This window comes from Silurus meridionalis, chromosome 17 (genome assembly GCF_014805685.1).
Source record: "Silurus meridionalis isolate SWU-2019-XX chromosome 17, ASM1480568v1, whole genome shotgun sequence".
Lineage (NCBI taxonomy): Eukaryota > Metazoa > Chordata > Actinopteri > Siluriformes > Siluridae > Silurus > Silurus meridionalis.
The window spans coordinates 8,179,727-8,206,715 of NC_060900.1; the positions used below are offsets into that span (position 1 = coordinate 8,179,727).

General features: G+C 36.8%; 1 protein-coding gene across 1 annotated transcript; it reads right to left on the bottom strand.

Moving 5' to 3' along the window:
* Positions 1–1,766: 1,766 nt before the first annotated feature.
* On the bottom strand, positions 1,767–26,340 carry gabrd (gamma-aminobutyric acid type A receptor subunit delta). The gene is made up of 9 exons (XM_046870258.1): positions 26,004–26,340; positions 10,333–10,448; positions 9,283–9,350; positions 7,457–7,677; positions 6,922–7,004; positions 5,954–6,091; positions 5,603–5,758; positions 4,407–4,615; positions 1,767–2,929 (listed from the first exon to the last, which is right to left on the bottom strand). The coding sequence occupies exons 1-9, from the start codon at positions 26,066–26,068 to the stop codon at positions 2,645–2,647; spliced, it is 1,341 nt and encodes a 446-aa protein (XP_046726214.1). The 5' UTR covers positions 26,069–26,340; the 3' UTR covers positions 1,767–2,644.
* Positions 26,341–26,989: the final 649 nt, after the last annotated feature.

Sequence of the window (26,989 nt, forward strand, 5' to 3'; positions counted from 1 at the left end):
CAATTTGTCCTCTTAAAACAGTCCTGCAGCTATGAGGAAGCTCCTTCAAGCCAGATTTTAACAGTCATTGTGGTAGGTTGAGCTTTTCTTCAGAGGGGGTTGTATGATGGAGTTAGAAGCATGAAGAGGTGGTCTGAATGGCTTAGACATGGTAGTTGTATTGTTTTGTATTGTTGAAACAAAACCTTGTAGTTCATCATTTTACTGAAAAAAAAGATCACCATGATTTTTCACAATTGCCCGGTCAAAAGTCCATCTTGTGCTGTAATTTAAGCATAATTTTGTTCAACATGGGCTTCGTCTGTTTTAAATGTCAGTCCATTCTAGCATTGTTTTCCTGTGAAGGTGATTTCAGTAAAATGGGAGCTAAAGTTGCTTTATTGTATATTTAAGATTGTCCAAAGTAGCTACATTCAGCTTTGATGACAGATGTCTTGGCAGTAATTCTGTGTGTGTGCCTAGCTGTTATCAAAGCTAAACATAGCTAATCTGGAAAATCTGAAATATAAAACACAAAAATGACCATCTTCAGTATTATGTATTGATGTACAATGTTGAAAATAATTTACATAAAGAAAAAAACAGTGCTGTAGAAGGTGTGTCCAAACGTATACATCAGTTAGCCTTTAGCATACATGACCCTGTTGATAGTTTACCTGTTGTCCTTCCTTAGAACACTTTGGGTAGGTATGGTTCTCTGACCCAGCAGTCTAGCCATCACAATTTAATCCCCGTCAAAATAAACTACGTTTGCCCATTTTTCTCACTTTAGATGCATTAACTTTGAGCGATAAAGAAAATCATTATTATTATTATTGACTACAACTGTAATGGTTTTAATGTATGGCAGATCTATAGCAATTGGCCTACAGCAAGCCACATATACATTCACATGACTGTCTTCCCTGCTTGAAACATCTTCCCGTACACCTTCTGACTGGTATCCCAAAGTGGCAGGTTGTGTCAAAGAACAACAAATCTGCACAACCTCGAGTCCACCACACAGTGTCAGACTTTCCCATAGTAAAGAGTACAGCTACACAATTCTCCAAGGAAATACGAGAGACCCTTCTAACCTCAATTCCATGACCACACCATTAATTTTGATGTTGCTCTTCATTCGTCTCTCTGATGTCCATTTTGGCCTCCCAGGGATCAGGCTTTTTTAGTGCAAAGTCACTGCAAAAAAGAAACAGCATTGGCCTGCGGACACCCTGCCCAGTGCCAGATTGCAAAGCGATAGGTCTGCAAGGCCTCCAACCTCCTTGCCACCTGACCCTCAGGCACTATGATGCATACAGGCCAGGTGAGTAAGGCATGGTGCAGTACAAGATCTTTTCAGTAGATATAAGACAAATAACTAAAGCCAAGAGCTTTAGTTGTGACCCAGTAGTAGAGCTATGGTATGCTAAGCTGCTAGATTGCAATAACCATCTCCTCTCTATCCTTAAATGCTCAGATACCCTGGTTGCTATGCAATGGAACAAAGATATCAACCCCAGGCAAAGCTTAAAGAAATTCTGCAGCTTCTCCATGGCTTGAATGTTTGGTCAGCGTTGCAATTGTGACCCATTCACTCAAGATCATAATTTGTCTTCATAGAAGGCATCATTTGTTAAGATGTCTTTTGGCATTTTGACTTCTCTTATTTATTAATTCTAGTTTGGTCATGTTAGCGTTTACATTTGGCCTCCATTTGAAGACAAATGATCATGTGATCATTGATAATTTGCATAGATCTTGTAATCTGTGGCCTACTCAAGTAAATCACACGCTTTGATCACTCTCAAATTTATTGCAGCAGTCGTCACCCCTATAAAGACTTAATACAATGTATTTTTCATTTAAAAAGAAAACTATATGAAAAAGTGTGCGCTGAATTATTTAAGAAAGATTGCCTTAAAACCCTCTGCGTACATTGCTTGTTCTGGGATGTCGATCATTTTCAATACCTTGCAGCTATTTTAAAACCAAAAATTTACCTAGAAATACAGCTAGTCTGGGATAAATCTAGTTTGGCTACCTAAGTTTACATTACTAAGTATATTAACATGCAAGTAGGAATTGTAAATGAACATATTTAAGCTATGGCTTTATATCATGGCTGGTCCAACATTTCAGTCATTTGCTCAAGTAATTATGAAGTCATTATCAGCGAATCAGTGAAGATCTTTGAATAGAATTTCACAAGGACTAAAATGAATGTAAAGGGCAGACCAAAACCTAGAGAATGGAAGGAAACTTGACTGATAACAAAAACAGCAGCCATGCATTCATGTAGTTCAATTTAATTATCCCAGGTTTTAGGTGAGAAAGAACTGCAGTTCACAAAATAATATCTAAAATATTATAATAGTAACACATAAATAGAAACCAAGGCAATGTAATGTTGCAGAGGCGAGACAACCAGCAGCCCTCCACAGCTTTTCCTCGAATTCCACTAAATTTCTTCTGAGATTGTTGAAAGGAAAAGTCTTTCCTTGCCAGATGTACTCATCTTGATTACTGGCTTAATCAGATGTAGAGCCACACAAAACCTAAGCAGTCTGAGTTCAACCATTAGGATTATAGTTTCATAGTTTGACAAAAGCAATGATCCCATAAGGTAAAAATCCAAGATTTCAGTTTATTTAGCATCTGTATGTCACATGGTATAAGCCACCCAGTAGATGACATTGACCACGGCGAAAGTGAAAGGAAAGACAGCCCTTGCGTAGATGTCGATCGTGTCAGCGTCGATTGGTTTGCACTTGCAGCACTTCCTCTCCTCGCTGCCCTCTGACTTAACTGTTTCTGCCTCTTCTTGAGGCTCTACCGGTGTCTCTGTTTGGCCGCGGTTCTGCCGGTTAGAGACCACAAGGCCTTGATTCATGCCTGTCACTGACAGCGAGAAGAGGACCATGGCCTGCTTTCCGTTCTTCACCATGGACTGTAAAATAATCACAAGAATATTATTGTATGATACTTTTTCATTCATATGGTACCTTTCTCACACTCGAGGACATGACAAAAAATAGAATACTAAAACAATTAATCATACAAAATAAAATTGTACAAATGTATTTAGGTTATAAATAAATCATTCATAAAATATTTTTTCTCAACAGGAGAAAATCTCTGGCAACCTGACTGATTTAAAGCACAGATGAATCTTCACTATATCGGAATCCACTCTAGACAGCCAATTGCAGGAGGTTAAGCTTACAGTGAGCACTGGCTAACCCAATCTCAACATTTTATTACTAAAAAAAAAACATCACGTGGTCTTTTTCCAGTTTCCAGCTGCCCAGTTTCAGTTAGAAACTGTGCTCACTGTATCCCCAGTTCTTGATTGACAGGAGTAAAATCAGGAACAGTCTGTCCATGTTAAGGTTTCACGTGTTGTGCTTTCTGAAGTGCTTTTTCTGCTTACTATATTTGTATGAATGGTACGTTTAAACTGGTCCAGCCATTCTACATTATCCTCGCCTTGCTGCTTGCAGTTCTGCAGCTCATTAGATGTTTTTTGTTTGTTTGTTTTTGAAATACTTAAACCACCCTGTCTGGTACCAACAACCATACCACACACATTTCTCCCATTCTGATGTTTGATGTGAATATTATAGATTGACTACAGTACATAGATCATAAGGCAAATTTATTGGCTGTTCTCAAACTCCTAATGAAAATGATTCTCTCATTAGGTTTACAGGGTCCCTGGTGGTCTAGTGGTTAGGCTGCGGCGCTCTCACCGCTGCGGCCCGGGTTCAATCCCTGGTCGGGGAACCAACCCCAGCCACTCTTAGTGCTGGTCCCAAGCCCGGATAAATGGGGAGGGTTTCGTTAGGAAGGGCATCCAGCGTAAAAAAAAAAAAACATGTGCCAAATCAAACATGCGGATGATCCTCTGTGGTGACCCCTAATGGGAGAAGCCGAAAGAAAGTTTATTCTCTGATTAAGTTTACATTTCCCTACAGAAGAAATGAACTCTATGCCAAAGATGCTTTGAACTATACAGCCTAATGACTGCACTTTCTGCATTTACAGTCTGAGTTCAAGTCTCATTCTGATTTAAAGACTAAAAGGTAAAAAAAACTTTATACTATACAGTTATGTATAAATAAAGATCGTAAATTAATTGCACTATCTCAATATGACAAACAGAATATGGGTTCCCTTTTGAGTCTGGCTCCTGTCTGGTTTCTTCCTCAAGTTATCTCAGAGAGTTTTTGCCTGTCACTGTCGCCTCTGGCATGCTCATTAAATTCATGAAGCCGATATTCAAACCATATATGGAATTTTTAAAGCTGCTTTGTAATAATAATCATTGTTAAAAGTGCTTCAATAAAATAAAAAGAACTGAATTAACTATATACACTATATATACAATAAACAAACTGTAGTAGGTTTAGGCTTCATTCTTTTACCTCTGTAGTCTTCTTGACTTTAACTTTGGCCTTCTCCTTCTTGCTGTAATCGGCATTGTAGTGAGCGAAGGCGTACTCAATCAGGGCAGCAAACACAAACACGTAGCAGATCCAGAAATACACGTCCAGGGCTTTAATGGCGGAGGCACGTGGCAAGGACGAGCGGGCGCTCACCATCAGTGTCGTCATAGTCAGCACAGTAGTGATTCCTGCGGTCAGTTGTGACATTTTGTTACTGTACAGTATATCTTCACGCATACAGACATAGAAATGCACATTTTTATTGTAAGTTTTATCACTATTTAGTACCATTTAATAAGTCATAAGGGAATATTTAATGGTTGAAAAAGAGGGTCATTTTTAAACATATTGTCTTAAATGCGTATTTCAAATCTTGGTGTGACAGTAGAAATGAGACACATTCCAAGCATTTAACATTGATCCATATATTAAGTTTTATAAAGAGTTTCTTTACTGATGCTTGTGAGGATAACACATGACAAATAATAATGCTGTGACCACCCCGAAGTTAAATTTTTTTAATGACAGTTAAATGACGGTAATGTCATCTCATTATTTTCGATCTGTTTATAGTTACACTTAACAACATGGGAAGTTCAAGAGGCAAATTCCTGTTATCACAATATCTTCAAACATTCTCTCATATGACTCTTTTTCCTTTGTTGAAGGTAATAATACAAAGTTAGTAAACTCTAATCTTTACCTTTAAATGTCTTAACACTGGAGACTCCTTTTAGAAATGCTAAAAAAATGGCTTCTCACAAAATACTTTGCAATCTCAACATCATTTAAACAATTTATTATTAGACTAAGTCTATGTAAATTAGCTGTTACAGCTGAAATATTTGTGCACTCCAACACGCACATTAATAAAATCTCTTTGTTACATAAAATAAATCAATAACCTCCTACTAATCAAAACTGAACGGCACTGTTGCATAAATGCTAATTTTGACTTTATGATTATTAAATGATGGCTAATGATTCTTGAAATACCCTACTGTTCAAGTGTCTTATAAAACCTTATGACAATGTACGTATGATAATTGATGCAGTTTTATAAATAGAGTTGTCAGCTGAAATACTGCACATACAGTATATACATTATATATCATATAGCTTACTGTATCTGTGCCATAAATCATATAATTATGCGACAAATCATTAAAACAAACCAAGTGATACTCTTGCGGGAACAGCTGATTGGCTGATCCAGAAAGACACCCAGGACATTGCAACCAGAAGGATTGAGGGCATGTAGGACTGGATGATGTACACTCCTCGATTCCGCCTCAACTGGAAGTGCAAACTGAGCCGAGGGAAATGTCCAGCTATTAGGAATGTAGAACAATTAAAAGCTGGCCCCTTTGAGCCATTTGACTCATTTATTCATTACTTTGGTGATAAAAAAGAAATGACCGTAACATTTTTTTAATTGATATGGACAGATGGGATATAATAAAGCCAATGATATAGTTGTACTGGTACACTGATAAAAAGGATTCAGTAAAAACATTATGACTCACCCGATTTGAAGTTCAACATCTCAGTGATAAAGCGGTAGTCTGTGATAGTAAACTGGGACAGTTCAAGTTTGTCCAGGCCATGAATATGTTTCTGGCTGTCTGACCAGTAATAAGTGATGTCTTCAGAAGAGTAGCCATCTGCAGTACCAATAATACACAATGATTAGACAAGAGAATTTGTCATAACTGCCTAACAGTATTTTAGCAGATTGAAATGCAATACATTTACCAAAAATATCCCATAATACCAAGCTATTATATAACCAGTTTATATAATAAGACTCATAAACAGAACACTGTCCATTGATGGCATCATTGCGTCATGTGACCTTAATACAGTGCTTCTCAATTATTTTCTGTTACGCCTTCCCTAGGAAGACGTAAACATTTCGCACCCCCCAACTCTCCGCCGCGACTGTAAATAGTATCATTGATACTCTTGATGTCACCCAAATGAGGATGGGTTCCCCTTTTGAGTCTGGTTCCTCTCAAGGTTTCTTCCTCATAACATCTAAGGGAGTTTTTCCTTGCCACAGTCGCCACGGCTGCTCATCAGGGATAAATTCACACCATTCACCTTGACTGTTGATTTGTGTAAAGCTGCTTTGAGACAATGTCTGTTGTGAAAAGCGCTATACAAATAAACTTGACTTGACTTGACTATCATTTGTCTATTAAATTGTTATAAGTACACCTCTGCATAACATTGTATCCTTATTAACATTAAAGAAAACGAAACAAGAAAGAAATATAGATCAACTTACAACAAATAATAACTTTGTTTAGCATTGTTTTTTAGTCTGCAAAGAAAACCTACTCCCTGCGGCAAAAAAAAGCATGTTCCCCGGGTTTACACGTGGGCTATTTTTTGCAGATTGATTGCATATTTCAATTGAATTAACCACCCCACCCCACCCCACCCCACCCCACCCCCATCTGCCCTATTCCCCATATTTCTTGCAACATACAGCTCTCAAGGTCCAGCATGCACTCCTGTTCATCCATTGGGTATTTGGTTAGATCCATGTCACAGGCTACTGTGGATGTGATTCTGGAAAAGAGAAAGATAGACACCCGTACCACATGTCACTACCTATAACCAGCATATAATTGCAATTTAAAATGTGATTTATTATACGACAGCTGAATTCTATAACCCATTACAATTTATATGAATTCTGTGTTCTTAGATTTACACAGTATTTCAAAGGATTTACTTATTTCAGCACACTTAATGAGTAGCCTCTAGGTAATGTAAACTGGATTATTGCTTGATATTATTAACATAATATTACTAGTTATACTGCTAGTTTTGTTCTCTTATATAATAATTGCTTTTATCTAAGCACAAAAAATAACTAAAAATGGATTCACTTGCGATATTGGAATTTGGTTAATAGGTCCGTTACTTGTTGATTTTATTCCTTAGTAATCAGTGTGTAGATAGTTATATATTAATAATGATGCAAAACCACACACACACACACAAGCTTGCGCACACACCGGCTACTGTAGAGGATGACACCATCAGGCTGTAACCGTATGAGCTTGTTCTCAACAGTGACGTCATGGAACCAGGCCGATTTGGCATTGACAATAAACGTGTCTGGAACCCAGAGTTTATCTACAAAACGGCTGTCCAGCCCCAGGGTCTTGTTCGTGTGGTTGTAAGAAAGACGATCATCTCGCCAGCTCTGACGCAGAAACACAGTCATTGTATATTCCTGCCAAAACACACACACACACACACACACACACACACACACACACACACACACACACACATAGACATACACAAACCAGGTAAATTTCAGTACCAGTTCATATTAGTTTTTCCCAACAAACAATATTTATTGGATTAGTTAACATTAATAAACTATAAACAGGATTAACAAACCATATATAAACGTGTTTAAATTGAATTAGTTAATAATCCAAACGTTAATGCATTTTTGATATAACAAACCCGTACTGCCAATTGAACTCTAGTCTGCTTTTTAGATTCAAATTTTTTTATGTTAAAGGTGTTGGTTCATGTTGGTCATTGTAAACTTGATGCTATGATCAATAGTGTACACAGCTGCATATTAATTTGATGATGTAACAGAAAGATTATTTCGGAAAAATGCAATTCCTCAGAAACATATTCGATACTGCATTGACTTTTTTTAAAACTCTTCATTCTATATGAACAAAACCATGAAGATGTTTTTCTTGCTTGAATAAAACAGGATAGAACAATTGCTTCATACACTTCTCACGGCATAAATCTGTGAATATTTGAACTCTGTCAACTTCTACTGCAAAAAATCGCAAACAAAGAAAATGGTTACGCTTACACGATTTTTGACAAAGGCATTGAAACACCTGACTGTTGATTACCACAAAGTTGAAGGCACACCTCTGTATAGGATGTCTTTAAATGTAGTTGCATTAAATTTTACCTTCACTTGAACTAGAAAATCTAATCCAGTTACAGCATAACAATGCCCCTGTGCACAAAGCCAGCTACATGAACACGGTTTACATGAGTTGGAGTGGAAGATCTTGAGTGCCCCTAGAGCTCTGATCTCAACCCTACTGAACACCTTTGAGATGAATTGGAATGCTGACTGCACCCCAGACCTCCTCAACCTACATCAGTGCCTGCTTTTACTAACACTCTTGTGGCTAAATGAGCACAAACCTCTTTGATAACAGTCCAAAATCTAGTAGAAAATCATCCCAGAAAAGTGGAGGTTACAGCAAATGGAGAATTAATGTGGAATGAGATGTTTAAGAAGCACATACGAATCTTGTCAAGTGTCCACAAATTTGTGTCGATATATGTCTAAAAACTATGACAAATATAAACTGGAAAGCAGTTTGCTGAATCATAAATACTATACGAAACAATCCGCAAAAAATAAACTTCATAGAGAAAATTGCTGACTGAATGTCTGTAAATAGACCAAACACAGCTGATTTACAATCTCATCTGCTGTTCCAGCCAGCTGCTGATATATAATATGCAAAAGAAATGTCATTAGTGAGCTTATTTAGTGCGTTAACAGTAAAGATATACAGTACTTTTTGCTTTTTTAATATCTATGCATTTACACTAGATTAATAAAACGATTGAACAAATAAACACAATTCCATACATGGCACATAAATAATTGTTTACTACTTCATAGATGTATGTAAAATTAGGCGTCGTTATTAATGTGGTTCATGTAGACTTGTGTTACTTGTTTATAACATTACAAACAGCCTACAAGCAACAATTTCACTTTAACTCAGGCAAAGCAAAATATAAAATAATGATTTCTTCTTTTTTCAATCCATACCATGTTGGCTTCTGAGATGTGATCGATGCTGGCGACTTCAATAGCCATGGCAACATTCACTGGAGGTCCTTTGAAGAGAAACACGAGACAAAGCAACATTTACCTCCTACACATCCTCCCTAAAGACTCAAAAACACTAATGTTAATATTAACATTAATGTTAATTAGTGCAATTGGGTTTTTTTAAACCTGAAATATTAGCTTTCTTCATTATGGCTTTCTAAATATGGACACACTAGCTGACTAAAAGATTTTCTCCAATTTATTTTTACATTACACTTAATGATTTTTGATGCATCTTATAAAGCCAGCATCCACAAACTTCCACTTATTGAACTATAAAAAACATTTTTATTTTATTACAAATTTCTCAAACTAGCTAGTGCCACTAAGATTACATTTTCATGTTTGGAGTCAACATTTGCTGCAGCTTTTGACCTGTATATGCATGATTTTATGTACTACACTGCTTCTCTATGATTGGCTGATCAGATAAATGCTAAATTGTGCAGGTGTGAACATGTTCCTAATAAAGCATACATTGTGCAAAAAATGCCAGGCGAGTTCCATTATAGAAATATTAACAATACAACCAATATAACGCTTAAATGCATGTTCACCTTGATGAAACCGAGGAAAGCAGTGGGAAACAGAATTCTTCACTGTGACAATTGTTTGACTGATGTGTGAAAAATACTTATTTTAATTCATAATGCATTTGATTGCAAATAAGGACAGTTGGGTGGGCTCACTTGTTCTTCACACATTTAGTGCTCATTAATGTGCAAAGTCACATCTAGACAGGGCAAAAAATGCGTGGCCTAAATATAACACTTTAAAATTAGATTTTCAGGAATTGGAACACAAGTTACCTCTTCTAGACCTTGAGCAGAAATAGGGCTTGAATCCACGCAGCATGTGTGCTCTTAAATACTAGCATATACTACAGTATATACAGTACTATTATTGCTATATAGTAGGGTATACAAGTGCATATCATGTAAGGAGGGGTGAAATGTAAAGGGGTGAAAGTGCAATCAAATGACTCACCTCCAATTCCTGGACGAAAGTTTCGAGCATAGCCCTTCATTAAATCATCCAAATTAGGCAACCAGGAGATCTCAATATCTGTTCCTACATAGTCACCGATGTCATTTAGCATGGCCCTATAAAAACAAAAAGCCATACATACACAAATCATGTGTAACTGAAAAATATATACATTTATGGGTATTTAAGATTTCACTAAGCAATTAAATGATAATGTACAGTTAAACTATATATATATATATATATATATATATATATATATATATATATATATATATATATATATATATATATATATAATATTTAGTGATTATTTTTATTGTTTTATGTGAAAATGTTCCTCTATTTGATGAATTTCATGATCTCCAAAAGTCATATTAGATCATGTTTTTGTGGTCATTGCATATTTATAGTCATGTAAACATGCATTTACATTCAAATTCCAGTAACCTATAGTGTTAACTGAAATAGTAAAAAACAAAAAGTGTTAATGTGGTGTCTTTTTGATGAATGAAAGAACAATTGAACTGCCATTTCGTTTTAAATTATATTGCTAAAATGATAATTTATAAAATTGCTCCACTGTCATGTTTCAATCTTTAATATCTGATGTTGAATTAGTTTTCTTCACTTTTATAAATGGCGAACATAAGTATTATGTGTGTGCTCTTTTATAATATAATTCAGTTACATTCATCAATAAAATGTTATTTGTATAGCACTTTCCACATTGTCACATTGGACATTGCATTTGTCCAAATGCAGACCAGACACCAGAAAGCTGTTTATGGGACAAGAACAAAAATATCTTTCACTCTGGAACTAAGACAAATACATCGGGCATAGCCAAAACAACAATTTGGTATGTCCTAAAGAGAAAGAAACAACTTGTGTATTAGCAGCCAGAAACTGAACAGGTCATCCAAGGAAAACAACAGCTCATGACATTGTGAGAGCTGTGAAAAAAAAAATCTAAACAACAGGCAGTGGCTTCAATTCAGTTCAATTAATTTTTATTTGTATAGCACTTTTAACAATGAACATTGTCTCAAAGCAGCTTTACACAGATAATGTGGTGCTAAAAAACTAACAAGATGTTCTTTATGTGTAAGTTTGTCCCTGATGAGCGAGCGACTGCAGCAAGGAAAAACTATCCAAGATGACATAAGGAAGAAACCTTGAGAGGAACCAGACTCAAGAGGGAACCCATCCTCATCTGGGTGGCACCGAATATCCATTTATTACAGATAAATGATGTTGAGGTGTGCAGTGATCGTGATCTGATGCAAACTGTAGTCCAACAACTTCCACAGGGAAGTTTTACAAGATTTGGGGATCATAAATACAGAAAAGTGTTGAAACCAAGATTAAGCTCTACCAAAAAAACATATTTGTTAGGCCAAAGTGAGAAAAAAGAAAGGATCTGCTCATGAGTCAGAGCATTCAAGCTCATCTGTCAAGCAGTGTGGAGGTCCTGGTGTGTCATGAAATGGCTTCTTCTGGAACAGGCTCAATGATTTATAAACATCATGTTGATAGCAGCAAAATAAATTCTGAAGTATAAGGAAATTGTATCTACCAATTCACAGAGTAGTCCAATATAATTGGAAGGAACTTCAGAATGCACTAAGACAATGTCCCAAAATGTAATGATAACACAACAAAGCACTTAATCAGAGAGGAAAATGTGGAAGGTTTTAGACTGGTCAATTCTCCTGAACTAATCCCAATTCAATTTGCATTTCAGATCCTGAAGAGGAGACTGAAAGATGGAAACTTCACAAAATAAACAACTGAAAGAAGTTTCAATAAAAGTCTGGAAAAGCAGGATAAAGGAAGAACGGAACAGTTTGATCATAGTCATGGGTCGCCGAATTAGTGCAGTTTTTGCAAGCAAGGAATGAAACCAAATATGAGTTTTTATTAAATTTTAATTAATGAATTAAGCTTACATTGCATTACGTTTCTGGTTCATGAAAAATATTTCCATGTGTTATGGCTATCTACTACACCGGTCTTAAAATGGCATACAAAACATTACACTATATGGCCTGAAAGTCGGCTGACACCTGAGTCCAACCCTGTTCCATCATGTGCAAAAGATGAGGTCTATGAAGACATTGGTTGCCATTTTCCCAATGTTTTTTTTTTCCTTTCTTATAAACAGTGACAATATAAATACATTTGTTTTAACAAATGTACTTGCTCATAAAGATTTTTAGACCCATGTACATTATAAATAGTACAAAAATGTGCCACAGGAGGGCAGTGTAAAGCTAAAGGTCTTAAAGGGACTTAACTGAACAATTGATCTGTAAGTTAAATCAGCTTCATAAGCACTGACCTTAAATTATTCATTGCATAAAACAAACATTGCACAGTCTGATTCAAATTTCTCACACAAACAACATTTACATTTTGTCTAAAAAGAACTTCTGTCTTTATACTGTCATTGTTTCTTTTCATAAAATCTAATCTAAATCATGAGTCTAATTTAGTCTCATGAATATTTTTTCCCTCATAAAACTTACGTGGGTATATTGTTACACAGGGGATGCAATCGTGATGCAGTGGGTGGCATTGATGCCTCAAACCACCAAGCTTCCCAGTCCCATAACCCTAATTTAGGTTCATGAGCTCGGCTACTGTTTAGAGCTTTTTCATGTTCTGCCCACGTCCATGGGATTCCTTTGGGTCATCAATTTCCTCCTATGTTACAAAAAAAGTGGCAGCAGTTGAACTGGCTAAGCTAAATTGAGTTTGAGTGCGAATAAGTGTACGAATGTGTTTGTGCATGACACTTTCCGAGTTGCAGTATTCAAATCATGATTTGCATCATCTCTTATTCAGCACTGAGGTACATGCATGTAATGTGGAGTTAATACTCAAATTATTCGTATTCAGACCTCAGGCAGAACTCTGGACCTACAGACTGCTCAGACAAATTGCATGGAAATTCGCGAGCACGACTGGTGCGGATGTAATTATCTGCTGCTGTAATTGCGGTCTGCTTAGTGTTACGGAAGTAGCACAAAAATAAAACACATAGCTGACACATTTAGGGAGACCTAATTGAATTGTTTATCCTAATGCTGGAAAATGGTTTGCCCATACAGTAGCCAGTGTATTTAGCTCTCTAGGTGAAAGAAACCCCTGTTAATAATAAAGGTAGAAAAGTTTTCGGAATAAGTGTACGCTACTGTACACACAGTGTGTATGCCTGCAGGAACACAGGACAAAACTATTATGGCACACATGCTGTAAAGCCTCAAAGCTGAATAAAACATCTGCTGAGCGACAGCACTGTTACTGTCTGTCTCTTGGGTGGCCTGTGCTAAATGAAGATAGCAGAACAACAGTAACAAGTCAATTTAACAAGTTAACAAAAGTGAGCAGTTGCATTTAATGAGCAGATATAACAATGCAACTATGGGAGGGTTCAAGCCAGCTAATTTTACTTAGCTAGCGTAAACAAGTTTACAAATTCTGTTCATGCTACAGCTTTTGCGCAATAGGAAAGTCAAAGTGGAGACAGTTGTAATTACAGTGCGGCAAAGGATATAATTAATTAGCACCTTTTTTGGGAGATTATACAGTGCAGTGATGTCACACACACACACACACACACACACACACACACACACACACACACACGTTCTTCATAGCAAGATTTAAGACATATAAATGCATTATATACCAGTCTTATCTGCCATTATATATTATATATATATAACTGGCCTCGTCTGACACTTCTATTTATTTAACATGTTACAGTAGGATGTATGTAAGTCAATAGAAAATAAATTTCATGAACATCAGAATTACGATCAGACTCTGATCTATCCTCTGTACTTTCCCTTTGCCTTTCTGTGCAAGTGTCTTTCGGGTAGTGCTACCTGTTGAGGTGATTAATAACCTGGGTTGCTTATGATTACGTGTGTAACTTTACATTCTGTTCAAGTTAGCCCTCTTCGAATTGTTTAATTGCATCATGCATTGTATGACTGACTGCTTCGTGACTAGTTTTTGGAGCACATACTCCAACCCTTGTATTTAGTTTTATCTGTGTCTCTTTTGACTCTGATTGTGGGTTTGTGTATTAGTTGTGACTGTCTGTTCTTCCCACATCTTTTTCACATTTGTTTTTGGCCAGATGATGAGGTTTTTTGTGTTGAATAAAAATGCAGTCGTCCCCGTTTATCGCGGTAGTTACGTGCCAAAACCGACTAAGAAAAATGAATTTCCACGATAAATGGATGCCACCCCAAAAATAAATCGTCCTCCCACACTCTTTAAACACATACAGAAACCATTTGCAAGAAAATAGCGAGATGAATTTTGTGTACATTCGTAGAAATATCACATTTATAGTGAGTACTGTACAGTACTGTAGTACACTACAGTTCTGTAGCGTAGCCTATGCATAGTTTCTCTGCTTGTTTATTAGTTGAGGTGTCCTATGACGTCAAAAAAGCTGAGTGAAGCAGCTGAGTTAAAGATACACTGCATTCTTTATTTTCATTGGCTACATTTGGTGATGTATGTCTTTAACTCCGCCCTTTTTTTGAAGTCAGAGGATACAATAACCAATAAAAAAGTGAAAATGTACGGTTTCTTTTAATGCTAATCATTTCTTATGCTACATACATTACTAAATAAGGGAGTGCTGTGTATCTTTTTGTTTGGATTGTACAGTACATCAAATTATTAGCCAGACTTGTTCCTTCAGCCGTATAATGTGGATTTTTAGCATCCCAGCACCGCAATTTCCTACACAACGCTACATGTGTTCTTTGTTTCGTGTACATTTATGATACACACTGTACGGTATTTTACGTATACTTTTGCTTCATTTTATAATTAATAATTATATTTGTATTAATAAATTACCTTAATCAGCATGAAACCCAGTAACAAGCAATTTACTATGTAGATATTTAGCATCCATGCAGGGAGTTTTTGTATATTTTTATGAATAAATTACCTTATTTCAATATAAAACTCCATAAAAACAATTTACGATATGTTTCGATGTTTCGTGCTAAATCGGGACCATTCGCAAAACAAAATAGTTATGTGCCATATTGAAAAAAGTGGGACCGTGAGATTCGAACTGCAATGAATCAAGCGAAGACTGTATACGACAAATTAATAGATGTGAATGACACAAATTGTATATATTAACATTTACATAATAATTGACAATTTTTTAAATATTTCATATGTATGCGATATGAAGGCAATATGTGATATGTAGTATCCCAAATACTGAACAATAGACTGTATTCCAAATAGTGTTTTACTATGGAGCTTGGCATTAATGCCTAACACACTGCACATATAATAAAAAAGAGGAATGTAACAACATTGCTAAACATTGAATAGCTTTTTTTTTTTGCTGTAATGGTGTGAACCTTTGGTCATCCTACATTCTTATTCATCTAACTATAACTTCAAGTCATTTCTTGGTTATTACTGTAGTGCAGTGTGTATCACACAATGCATTTCTTAACTTCTTCAAAGTTATATATTTCAAAGTGGAACATTACATCCCTGGTGAAAAATCAGCAAGGGACCACCATTCTAGTTTTTAAGCCCAATGCCACTACCCTAGCTGTCTTTGGAACATTAAAGAAACATGTTCACAACACAACTTAAAGTTTCTCTGGCCAAACTTTGACTCTCTGTTTCTCTAAACTCTTTTAAATGCCATAGTGATATCATCTTTAGGAAATGGCATGTCTGCTGGTTTACCTCAGAAGAGTGACTAGTAGAGGTCAACACTTCCTTTCACACTTGCTTCTTTTCAAACTATGAAGCAGAACTTCTTCATGGTTCCATCTCCCCTCCTGAGATGGGGACACCTGATTTCTCCTGATCATTCCTCTCCAATATCCAGTAGCTCTATTATTTCTACAATGATCACTGAAATGATCCCCCACAAGCACTATGAACTCAGAGGGAGGAACCTTCAGGGTGGCATATGCTCCACTTGTACCAAAACAGATGAATTCTCTTAACTGTTATTTGGATATGCAAAAACAACACTGAAAGGTTTCTAATAGAGACTTATTGAGATTTCTCTTGTCCATTGGGGAAAACCCCTACTGTGAATGCCTTCACGGTGGCATATGCTTGACCTTCACCAAAACAGATGAATTATCTGAACTGTTATTTGGTGCATATGCAAAAACAACACTGAAACGTTTCTAATGGAGACTTATTGAGATCTCTCTTGTCCATTGGGGAAAAACTCCTACTGTGAGTGCCTCAGCATGGGTGGGACTGGTGAGTATGGTCTCCTTGGGGAACTCTGGAGTAGAAGAGAGATTACCCACAGGGCCATGACTGTATTAACACCCTCCTAATTTATCCTATTTTTGCATATTTCTCACACTAAATGGTCCTAATTTCATATTCTTCACACAAACTTAAACTGCAAACAAACAATTCAAATTGCTGCAGTCATTGTCATTGTGGTGGACAATTGTTGATGGTGAATTACTTTGCCACAACCGATTGCTCTGGAGAATAAGCAACCTATTTAAATACTGCCACATGATCTCAATCGAGTCAGGAACTCCACTCAATCACACTACCTTGGCCATGTTTGGCTGTTGGTATGACGTACTTATTGTGGAATTATGGGTTTAAACCAGATGTAATGTCTTCCAAATATTTTCTACACTTCAGTGTACAGAATTTTATCCCGCATGACATCATGATGGATTTAGTTTTTGCAAAGGTAAACTATTAGCAGAGATTTTGGCCTTGTAACTGTCCTAACTATGTAATAGATATAATTTTAGCCCATTCTCATTGTCGAGTCGTGGATGGCCTCTGGGAGAAATTTTTTTTAGGTTAGCCATTTCTGTAATGATTCATCATTGTTCCAATTTTTTTTCATTTGGAGATAATGGCTCTCATTGTTGTCAATGGAGTCACAAAGCTTTAGAGACATTATAAATAGCTTTCTAATTTCCAGACTGATATATTTCATATATTTTCAAATTTAAAATGCATTTCCAGCATTTGTTTTTAATCTAGGATAGCATCTAGGATAGCATCTTGAGGGTAGAGATCATGTGGAGATAGTGGATTTTACTGATACTGATAGCTAGGTTGGATCGTACTTGCCGATAACCAAATAATTTTTTTAATGAATACTGGATAAACAAACAAACATAACACTCCTTGTAAAACAGTACTGAACTTTTTTACAAAGATACAGTATGGTAAAGGAGAATACAGTACAGAATCATGAAAATGTGCTGCATTATATAAATATGAATATATTGATTATATTATTAAATGTTAAGGTAAATAAAAGGCCTGCATTCAAACTGAAACAAAAAGTAACACCCCCCCCAAATAAAAACAATTACATCCAAAATGAATAAAAAAAGACACTTCAAATAAACAGCATGTGGCGTCAGTGATTCGCCTCTAAAGGCCTCTCTCGTACTGAGATAACACAACCCGCAAATAAAAATCTGTATAGTTTTTACTGATTATTAAATATAATAATAATATAAATAATATAAATTAATCAGCAAAACCGATAAACGAAAAACGACCTTTAGTTAAAACCTTTTTACCCTACTTCATATAGCCTACTGGAAAAAACCTATAAAGATGATACTTAAATTCATAAATAAATAAATAAATATGCTATGCATTGCATATCTACTTTATCTATATCACCATTGCCATATCATAATAATCTGTCTTTTCTTCTGCCAGCTAAGTGACTTTCACAGACTTTCACTTTAACATTCCCTAACAGATTTGCCATTGCAAGGGTCTTTCCATTACTTGCCAATAGCCCAAATGGCATTGTCCCTGACACCCACCCTTTACTACAGGTGGTGAAAGCCCGAGGTAAAAAAAAAACTTTACTACAAGATCTCAATCCATAAAGGGGCTTAAAATACATATTTAGAAAATATATTTTAGAATCTATATAAAATAACAAGCATGAACAAATTGAGAAGTTGTTTTTGAAACAATATTTTAAACTATTCAGGAGCTATAGAATTGTATTTATTAAAATTAAATAAAGGTTTATGCTGCAAAAATTTGTGAGGGCATTTTATTTAATTTGTTAAAGCTGCTTTGGGACATAATCCATTGTTAAAAGCACTATACAAATATATTTGAAGTGTACTGGATTAAATTGAATGGAGCATGTTAGCAGATATTTACTGCTATTCCAAAACTGAACTCCACTTATATTTATTATATGATGAATTGTGTAAAAAATTATAGAAAGCTGCTCTACAGGAAAATTGAGAAAATTGTCAAATCATAATGCTGTGCCTTTGATTGAACAATGAGCACTGCTTTCTAAATTCAAGGCTCAGACTCATTCGCTCGAAACTGTTAAGAGGTAATTTCCTCTCCTTCTCTACAGCTCCTGCTCTTTTATTCCTCTTCATTAATGCAGCCTTCCTCGAGGCCTTAGCTTAATAACGTGCATGGTGCAGTGAGGAAGTTCAAAACAACAGAATAGAGATGCAAACGCTTGCCGTTATATATGCACAACATTTTACCTGGAAAATGTAATCAACTACAATCTTAGTTTTATGATACCAATAGCAAAAACATAGAATTATGCAACCAAACAATATGGTAAGACCAGTACACTTTATACAGTATGTCAGTTCAAAAGCGTGTAGTCTTTTAGCATTTTATGAGACACATACATGTATTGTTTTTGTTTAAATGCAACAAACTAGATAAAAGATAAAAACACGCAAGACTGGAAGAAACTTGAGGGCAGAGAGATGAGTCCAAATCTGAAGGAAGGTTGAAGATGGTTGAACATGGCCACCATTCCATACTTTAACACCATTCAATGCATATGTGAACATGATCCAGAAATGCAGCCATCTTCTCTGAGCCGAAGCTCATTAAAAATGGACCAAGGCTACAATGGAAAACTGTTTTATGGTCAGACGAATCAATATTTTAATTTCTTTTTAGAAACCATGGATGCCACATCGAATATTGTATCTATTACAACAGCATGGATTCGTAGTAAAAGAGTCTGGGTACTGAACTGACCTGTATGCCGAACAGAACTTTCACTAATATAAAACATTTGGCGCAACATAAAACTAAAAACACGACAAAGAAATACAGGCCTGTTAAGCTAAAATCCTGTATCAGACACAAATGAGACAACATTCTTCTCCCATAACTTCAGCAACTGGTCTCCTCGGTTACCAGACAAGAGTTAAAGCAAGAGGAGATGGCAATTTTTTTGATACGTGTTACAGACATCAAATTCAAAAATACCTTATTTTTCTCTTAAAATGGTACATTATCTCAGTTTCAATATTTAATATGTTTTTTTTATGTTCTAATATAAATAAAATATGGGTTTATGAGATTTAAAAATCATTGCATTTTGTTGTTATTTAGATTTTACTTTTTGGGGGGATTTGGAGTTATTTCTCTTACATATATTTACATATTTATCTGCACTGTCCATTTGCACAATGCTACTATTTCCATATCTAAACTTTACATGCTGAAATTCAGTTGTGTTGCTGTGTACCAATACTATTCAATAATACTTAAGTTTAAATTGTAGGTTAAATTAAATTGTAGGATGTTCAGAAAGCTACCTCTGAGCCCCTCAACTCTTCAGTTCATTAAGCTGAATTCTACCACATATTTAGTTTACCAAAATACAGCAAAGCTCCCATTAGGGGGATCCACAGTGGATCAGCCGTCTCCAATCTACTTTGTCCTCTAAATCTGCCTCTTTCAAACCAACTACCTGCATGTCTTCCTTTACCACATCCATAAACCTCCTTTTTAGTCTTCCTTTTTTCCTCCTTCCTGGTGTCTGCATCCTCAGCATTCTCCTACCGATATACCCCATGTCCCTCCTCTGCACATGTCCAAACCATCTCAATCTCGCCTCCCTCACCTTGTCCCCAAAATGTCCTACATGTGCTGTCCCTCTAATAAACTCATTTTTACTCCTGTCCATTGTCGTCACTCCCGACAAAAACCTCATCTTCAGCTATGCTACCTCCAGCTCCACCTCCTGTCTTTTAGTCAATGCCACTGTCTCTAAACCATACAACATCGCAGGTCTCACCACAGTCCTATAAACTTTCCCTTTCACTCTCGCAGACACTCTTCTCCACCCACTCCACCCTGCCTGCACTCTTTTCTTCACTTCTCTAACACAATCTACATTACTTAGCACTGTTGACCCCAGGTACCTAAACTCATCCACTTTCACCACCTCTTCTCCCTGCAACCGCACCACACCACTGCCCTCCCTCTCATTCACACACATGTACTCTGTCTTACTCCTACTGACCTCAATTCCCCTTCTCTCCAACGTGTACCTTCACCTCTCCAAGCTCTTCTCAACCTGCTCCCTACTCTCACCGCAAATCACAATATCATCCGCAAACATCATAATCCATGGAGGCTCCTGTCTGACCTCGTCCATCAACCTCTCCATCACCACTGCAAACAGGAAAGGGCTCAGAGCCGATCCTTGATGCAGTCCAACCTCCACCTTAAACCAGTCTGTCATTCCTAATGAACACTTCACTGCTGTCACACTGTCCTCATACATGTCCTGCACCACCCTCACATACTTCTCTGACACACCTGACATCCTCATACAATACCACAACTCCTCTCTCTGCACCTTGTCGTACGCTTTCTCTAAATCCACACACACACAATGCAACTCCTTCTGACCTTCTCTATACTTCTCCATCAATATTCTCAAAGCAAATAATGTGTCTGTGGTGATCTTCCTTGGCATGAAACCATACTGTTGCTCACAGATGGTCAACTCTTCTTTCAGCCCGGCTTCCACTACTCTTTCCCATAACTACATGGTGTGACTAATTAACTTTAAAATTCATTAATTAATTAATAACAGGACTCTGAATAACTGTCATTTTGTATATTGGCCACTGAAGGCAACCACTGTTTCCTTGTATTTTTTCCTCTGTCTTTTAATGATGTCATTGCTGCCACCTGTGTCTCATTCCCCTGTGTATACACAGTTCCCTTGTTCCTTAGTTTACTAGCTTGGTGTTTATTGTTGCTAGCCCAGCTCTTCTTTTTTTGTTCCATTTTTTTCTGTTTATTTTTGTCTGTTGTACTTGTGAAAAACTATTTTTTGCCATTTTTCTGAGTTTTAACTTTGTTGATAATCTTTGCTTGGTTAATTTTTTATCTTATTGCATGCCTCTATTATGAAATAGAATTATATAGACTTGTGAATTATATTGTAGTAGTATTGTATCAAGCATTCTGATGGCACAATCTTCATCAGAAAAAAACCTCACAGAAAACATAAAAAATTCTATACGATTTTGAATCCCAGCAACTATAAAGAATTTGAACCCAAAGTGTTGCCTGTAGCAATCCCTGCATCTCTGCAACACTTCAGTCATGACTGTTAAACAGAGCATAAATTATCATGCAATCTTAAAACAGACAGAACCTTCTGCAGGTGATGATCATAAACTGAAATATACAATATATTGGTTGTATTAACAATATAATGGCATAGATGTTCATAGTTAGAATGAAAATCTGCTCCCACACCAGCCCATTGTGAAAAACCCCTTTTATAAGCTTATTGTTTGTCTAAAGCACTGATATCCCTTATGCCATTATATTGTTAATGGTAGTATATGGGTAGAAAATATATAGAAATGTCCATTACTAACATAAATGGGAGTAGAGAATAGAGACCTTGATGGTTATACTGGACAGAGATGGTGACAAATATACTTATAACTTCATTAAAACAAATCAGATGGTGACTATTGTGAGCGCAAAAAAAAACCCTACATCAACACTTAATGAAGGATTTTGTTTAATTGTTGTTAAATTGTAATTAATCATTTTATATACACCTAAAAGTGTACATTGGTTGATTGAATTAATTGCAGAGTTCCACACACTCTTCTGATATTAGGATAAAACCCTGTTGCTGTAGGATTGCAACATTTCCCACTGTGCTATCTTGCCCTACTGGATTAAATCAGATTTCTTCACTAGTACAGTCACTGCAAAAAAAAAAAAGTATGAGTTTTCTTTTAGTCATTGCAAACATCCTAGCAAGATTTTATAACGTAACTATAAGTGTATGAGGTTATAATGTCTATGATGACGGCATTTTAAATGTAATTCTTCGCAAAATGAATTGAATTTCTTAATAAAATCCAAGTGACTACATTCACTATTCGTCGGTTTAGACAACATTACAACATTTGGACCTGTGATGATCAGTGTTATAGTTATAAACCGCAGATGACTAAGCACTTGTCACCCACAATTCATAGCAACAAATAATATAAATCGGTAAAAGTTTGTTAGAATCAGTATAAGTAATAGACAATGGAACCCGGTTATGTCGCCGGCCTAGGGGGACGCCAAAAAGCGTCGAGATAACCGATGATCGAGATAAACGAAAACCAATATGGCGGCAATATATTAATGTGCTTGAAATTTGTTTATGTACATGATGTGCGTTATTAGATGAGAATGTACATGCACGTGTTTTTGGAGTTATACCAGTATACAATACAAATCACCGTCGATTCTTAAAACAAACCTTTACTATATTCTCCAACATTGCAAACACAAAGATCGCTCACAAAATCACAAAAAACGTGCAGGGTGTAGTTCGTTTTTACAAAAAGCTAACCAGAGTCAACATTAAATTCTCGAGTCATTTCACTCTGACCCACAGCTCTGAAAAGTTTCCTACACCTGTAGCATCTGTAAGGCTTGATTTTTCCGCCACTTCCGCGAGTTTTTTTGCGGCTGCACAGTGCCGTCTCACTACCGTATTTTCGCGTATATAAGATGCACCCTGGGTGAGGGGTATGTAAAACTTTCTATAAGACGCGTCATATATACGCGAAAATACATTAGTGAGATTTGCCCCCCCTTGTGCTCGAGATATTAGGGTTCGTCGACATAAAAGAATCGACATAAAGCAGACAAAGATACATCCCTCTGAGGATGAATTCACATCAATTTATCGTGTGAAGTCCGTACACGTTTCCAGGGTGCGCGTATAAGTGCTACTTTGTACACCGTAAACGTTTCACAGGAAATTTTTCGCTGGTCGTAATGCCAGCAAAGCGTCAAGGGACCTTCTGCAAGTGCAGAGGGTTAACTGAAAAACTGTTAGCTGTAGCTCACAGAAGGTGACAAGGTAACACCAGCTGCCTTCACACTCTCCTGGCATGTACTGGAACCGGCGCCACAAAAAAAAAACCCAGCGTAAGTGGGAAGGAGAAAGGGGATATTAATAAAATAATAATAAAAACCTACATGCTCGCCAGAAATAAATCACTCACTCTTGTGAACAGGGATACAGAAATTCAAAGTGCCAGAAAAAAAATGTGTTGGATGAATCATTGGAAAATAGCGTGACTGACGTAATGAGTCAACAAAGAAGTGGGAGAGACAGACAAGGGTTCACACTTTTTCTCAAGTTTGCGTAACCGATTATAACAGATTACGTATGTCAACCAACAGTGCTTTCATTTATAGTTAACACGATTATATCATTTCGAGGTTTTTTTTTTCCCTTTACACAATAAAGGTTCAATATTAAAGTATCAAATGAAATAAAACAGTAGGTATTGCCTAGTTGGGATTAACTAATTATTGCCGCTTGAAATTAATCAAGAAATGATCTTTTCTTACTGCTTCTATGCATGGCCTGGTGCACTAATAGAAAATGCAGTACATCCTTACTTTATCTGCCCTTCCCTTTCCTTCCCTTCCTTGCCATATGTCCTACTAATGTGTCCTTCAGTAGCACTTGAGACACTGTAAGGTAAACAATGCTGTTGAAAGGTTTAACACCTTTTACGAATCATCCAGCATTAACAAAATCAATATTAAGCTAAAATGTATAAAAAATACTTCACATAGAAGCTGATTCCTGGTGAAATATAGTGGCAAGTACAACATGATTACAAGAATACCAGACCAAAAGTGGCCCAGCTGGAAGTACAGCCACATTTAAGATTTTACAGGGCTTTAAAATTTTGGCAAAAATAATATAAATTCAATCAGCCATATCTAATGCAGCATTTCATTTCCATGAAAAAACAAAACAAAACAGTGTTTTAGTCAATAGCCTGCTGATTATCCGTATGATAACATGGAAAATATCAAATGAAGAATTTGATCGGTGAATTGTGAAAGGTTTTGTACCATTTTATACAAATGATGTAATGCTGAATGGTTAGAGATATATATTTACGTAATGAGGCTGAACTGCAGCTGTGCTGTAGCAGCCATATTCATATGAGCTCACTGGTGTTTTCCTGTATCGCTGTCACAAGCTGAAAGTGAGATCCTGCATTTGCTGCAAGCGATCTTAAAAAACAACAACAATCATTCAACTCTTTGAAAATCAATTTTCAGTTTGTCTGTGTAGAAACCTATACCTATAGATGCGGTTCCCTAGCTGAGAAGACTCCAACTCTTTTGTAAAATGTTATCAGAACAGTTAAATTATCCTTGAACAACACATTTCTGGTATACTATTTCCTTTATTTAACCAGAATCTCTATATATTCTTTGTTAGTAACCGTCATTAACCAATAACACACACACACACACACACACACACACACACACACACACACACTCTCTCTCTCTTTTACATTTACACACTAGGGGAATTTAGTGTGAATTCACCCGTCCAGCTACTTGCATGTTTTGGGAGGTGGAGAACATGTGGAGGAAACCCATGCAAACATGGAGAGTACATGGAAAATTCCACATACACAGTCACTTGAGGACAGTATCAAACTGAATCGTCAACTTTACCAACAATGCTCTCAGAGATCTGGCTGTTATACTGAGTTATGTACAATAGGCGATACGTGTGTGTTGCTGTAGGTTCTTAGTGGAACTGTGACCAGATGAACCATGATTATGATTACATCCACGGTGTATAATACTATGTGAAAACTGTTCTGTTTGTGAAAACTTGTTTTTTACTTATAATCCGTGATATTTTCAAAAGTGCAAACCTCTTCTCCATTTTTCTGTATTTCTCAGGTGCCAAAAATGCAATGGATTGTGCTACTGGAGTGAAGATGTAAGCAATTTTTGATCAGTCGGCTGAGATGCTGAAAATCTTTCTCTCTCTCTCTCTCTCTCTCTCTCTCTCTCTCTCTCTATCTCTCTCTCTCTGTGTGTGTGCGCGTGATCTCTTTACATTTCCAGACCCACAATCTAGGTTGGATTCGATTTCATTGATCTATCCCATGCACTTTTGTAGTTTTGCATTAGATCTTTGAGAAGAGTGACACCTCAGATATCAGATATCGGAAATCTCCAAACTGTGCGCTTTTTATTCCAGAGTTCGAGCACCACAATCTGCAAAATGAACTCAACTGGATGCAGAAGGTTAGGACACGAGTTCTTTAACACACACGCGCATACACACACATACACATACACTCGTGCTGCGGCGCGTGCGAGCGCGCTCGCGCGTGTGCGTAAAAGAAAAATAAAATGCGCCTTGAACCCCTGCAATAAGCTGTTTATATTTCTCCTAAATAAAAATAAGCAGCGTTAGACAAGTTAAGACACTTTATTCAGAAGATTGAAGACTAAACCTGGCGTGCGCAACTCTATACCTGGTCAATTCGTTCCCCATGAGGATAATGGAGAAAACCATCGACAGCATGAACGTCGCTTCCATTGTTTTCGCTCGGAGATGCTGAAGTAGTCCAGAGGAGGTTCGGAAGATCGAGGCAGAGTTTGGATTGCCGTCCTATGTGGTGCAGAGTGAAGAAAGTAAACATTCGGGCTGATCCATGTTGCGGTCCGAAAGCTTTTCCTGTCCCCGTGTCCACACGTCCCTGCGTCCTACTGTCCCAACTGATGAAGCGCTTTGAGCGCAACTCTCCTCTTCTCTCTCTCTCTCTGTCTCTCTCCCTCTTTCTCTCTCTCTTTCTCTCTCTCCTCTCTGCCTCTTTCTCTCTCTCTCTCTATTTCTCTCTCTCTCTCTGTCTCTCCTCTCTGCCTCTCTCTCTCTTTCTCCCTCTCTCTCTCTCTCTCTCTCTCTCTCTCTCTCTCTCTGTCGAGTCAGAGAGCAGTGTAAAACCCGCTGATCAGCAGTAATCCCATCCCGTCTGAGTAGAAGACAGAACAGCGTCAGATCAAATCGAGGTTCTTATGTAACTCTCTATTCCAACATCATTTGCTTGATTTCTAATTTGAGCTGCCATCATTCCAGTTAGAATGTTTTCTCATAACTGATACCAAAAGAACAAAATCTTTTCCCAAGTGTGAACTTTTTATGGATGAACCATTTTGGACCTGGCTGATTTATCCTGATGTTCACATCTGGTTCTCATTACCTGGAAACCTGCTTCTGATAAGGACATATGGGCAGCCTGAAGATTTTAGAAAGCATGAAGATGGTTCTGGACAGTAATTTGCTATTACAGCATTAGGAGTATAACTGCCATGATCAGTTTTACATTCAAGTCTGATAACTTGATGTCAAAACGGTAATGAATTTGCTTGTTACAAAACTGCATACATGTGACAATATATTACGCAGTTATTGAAAGGACTTGCTTCTAATCATAATATCCATGTCAACTAGATGAGAGTG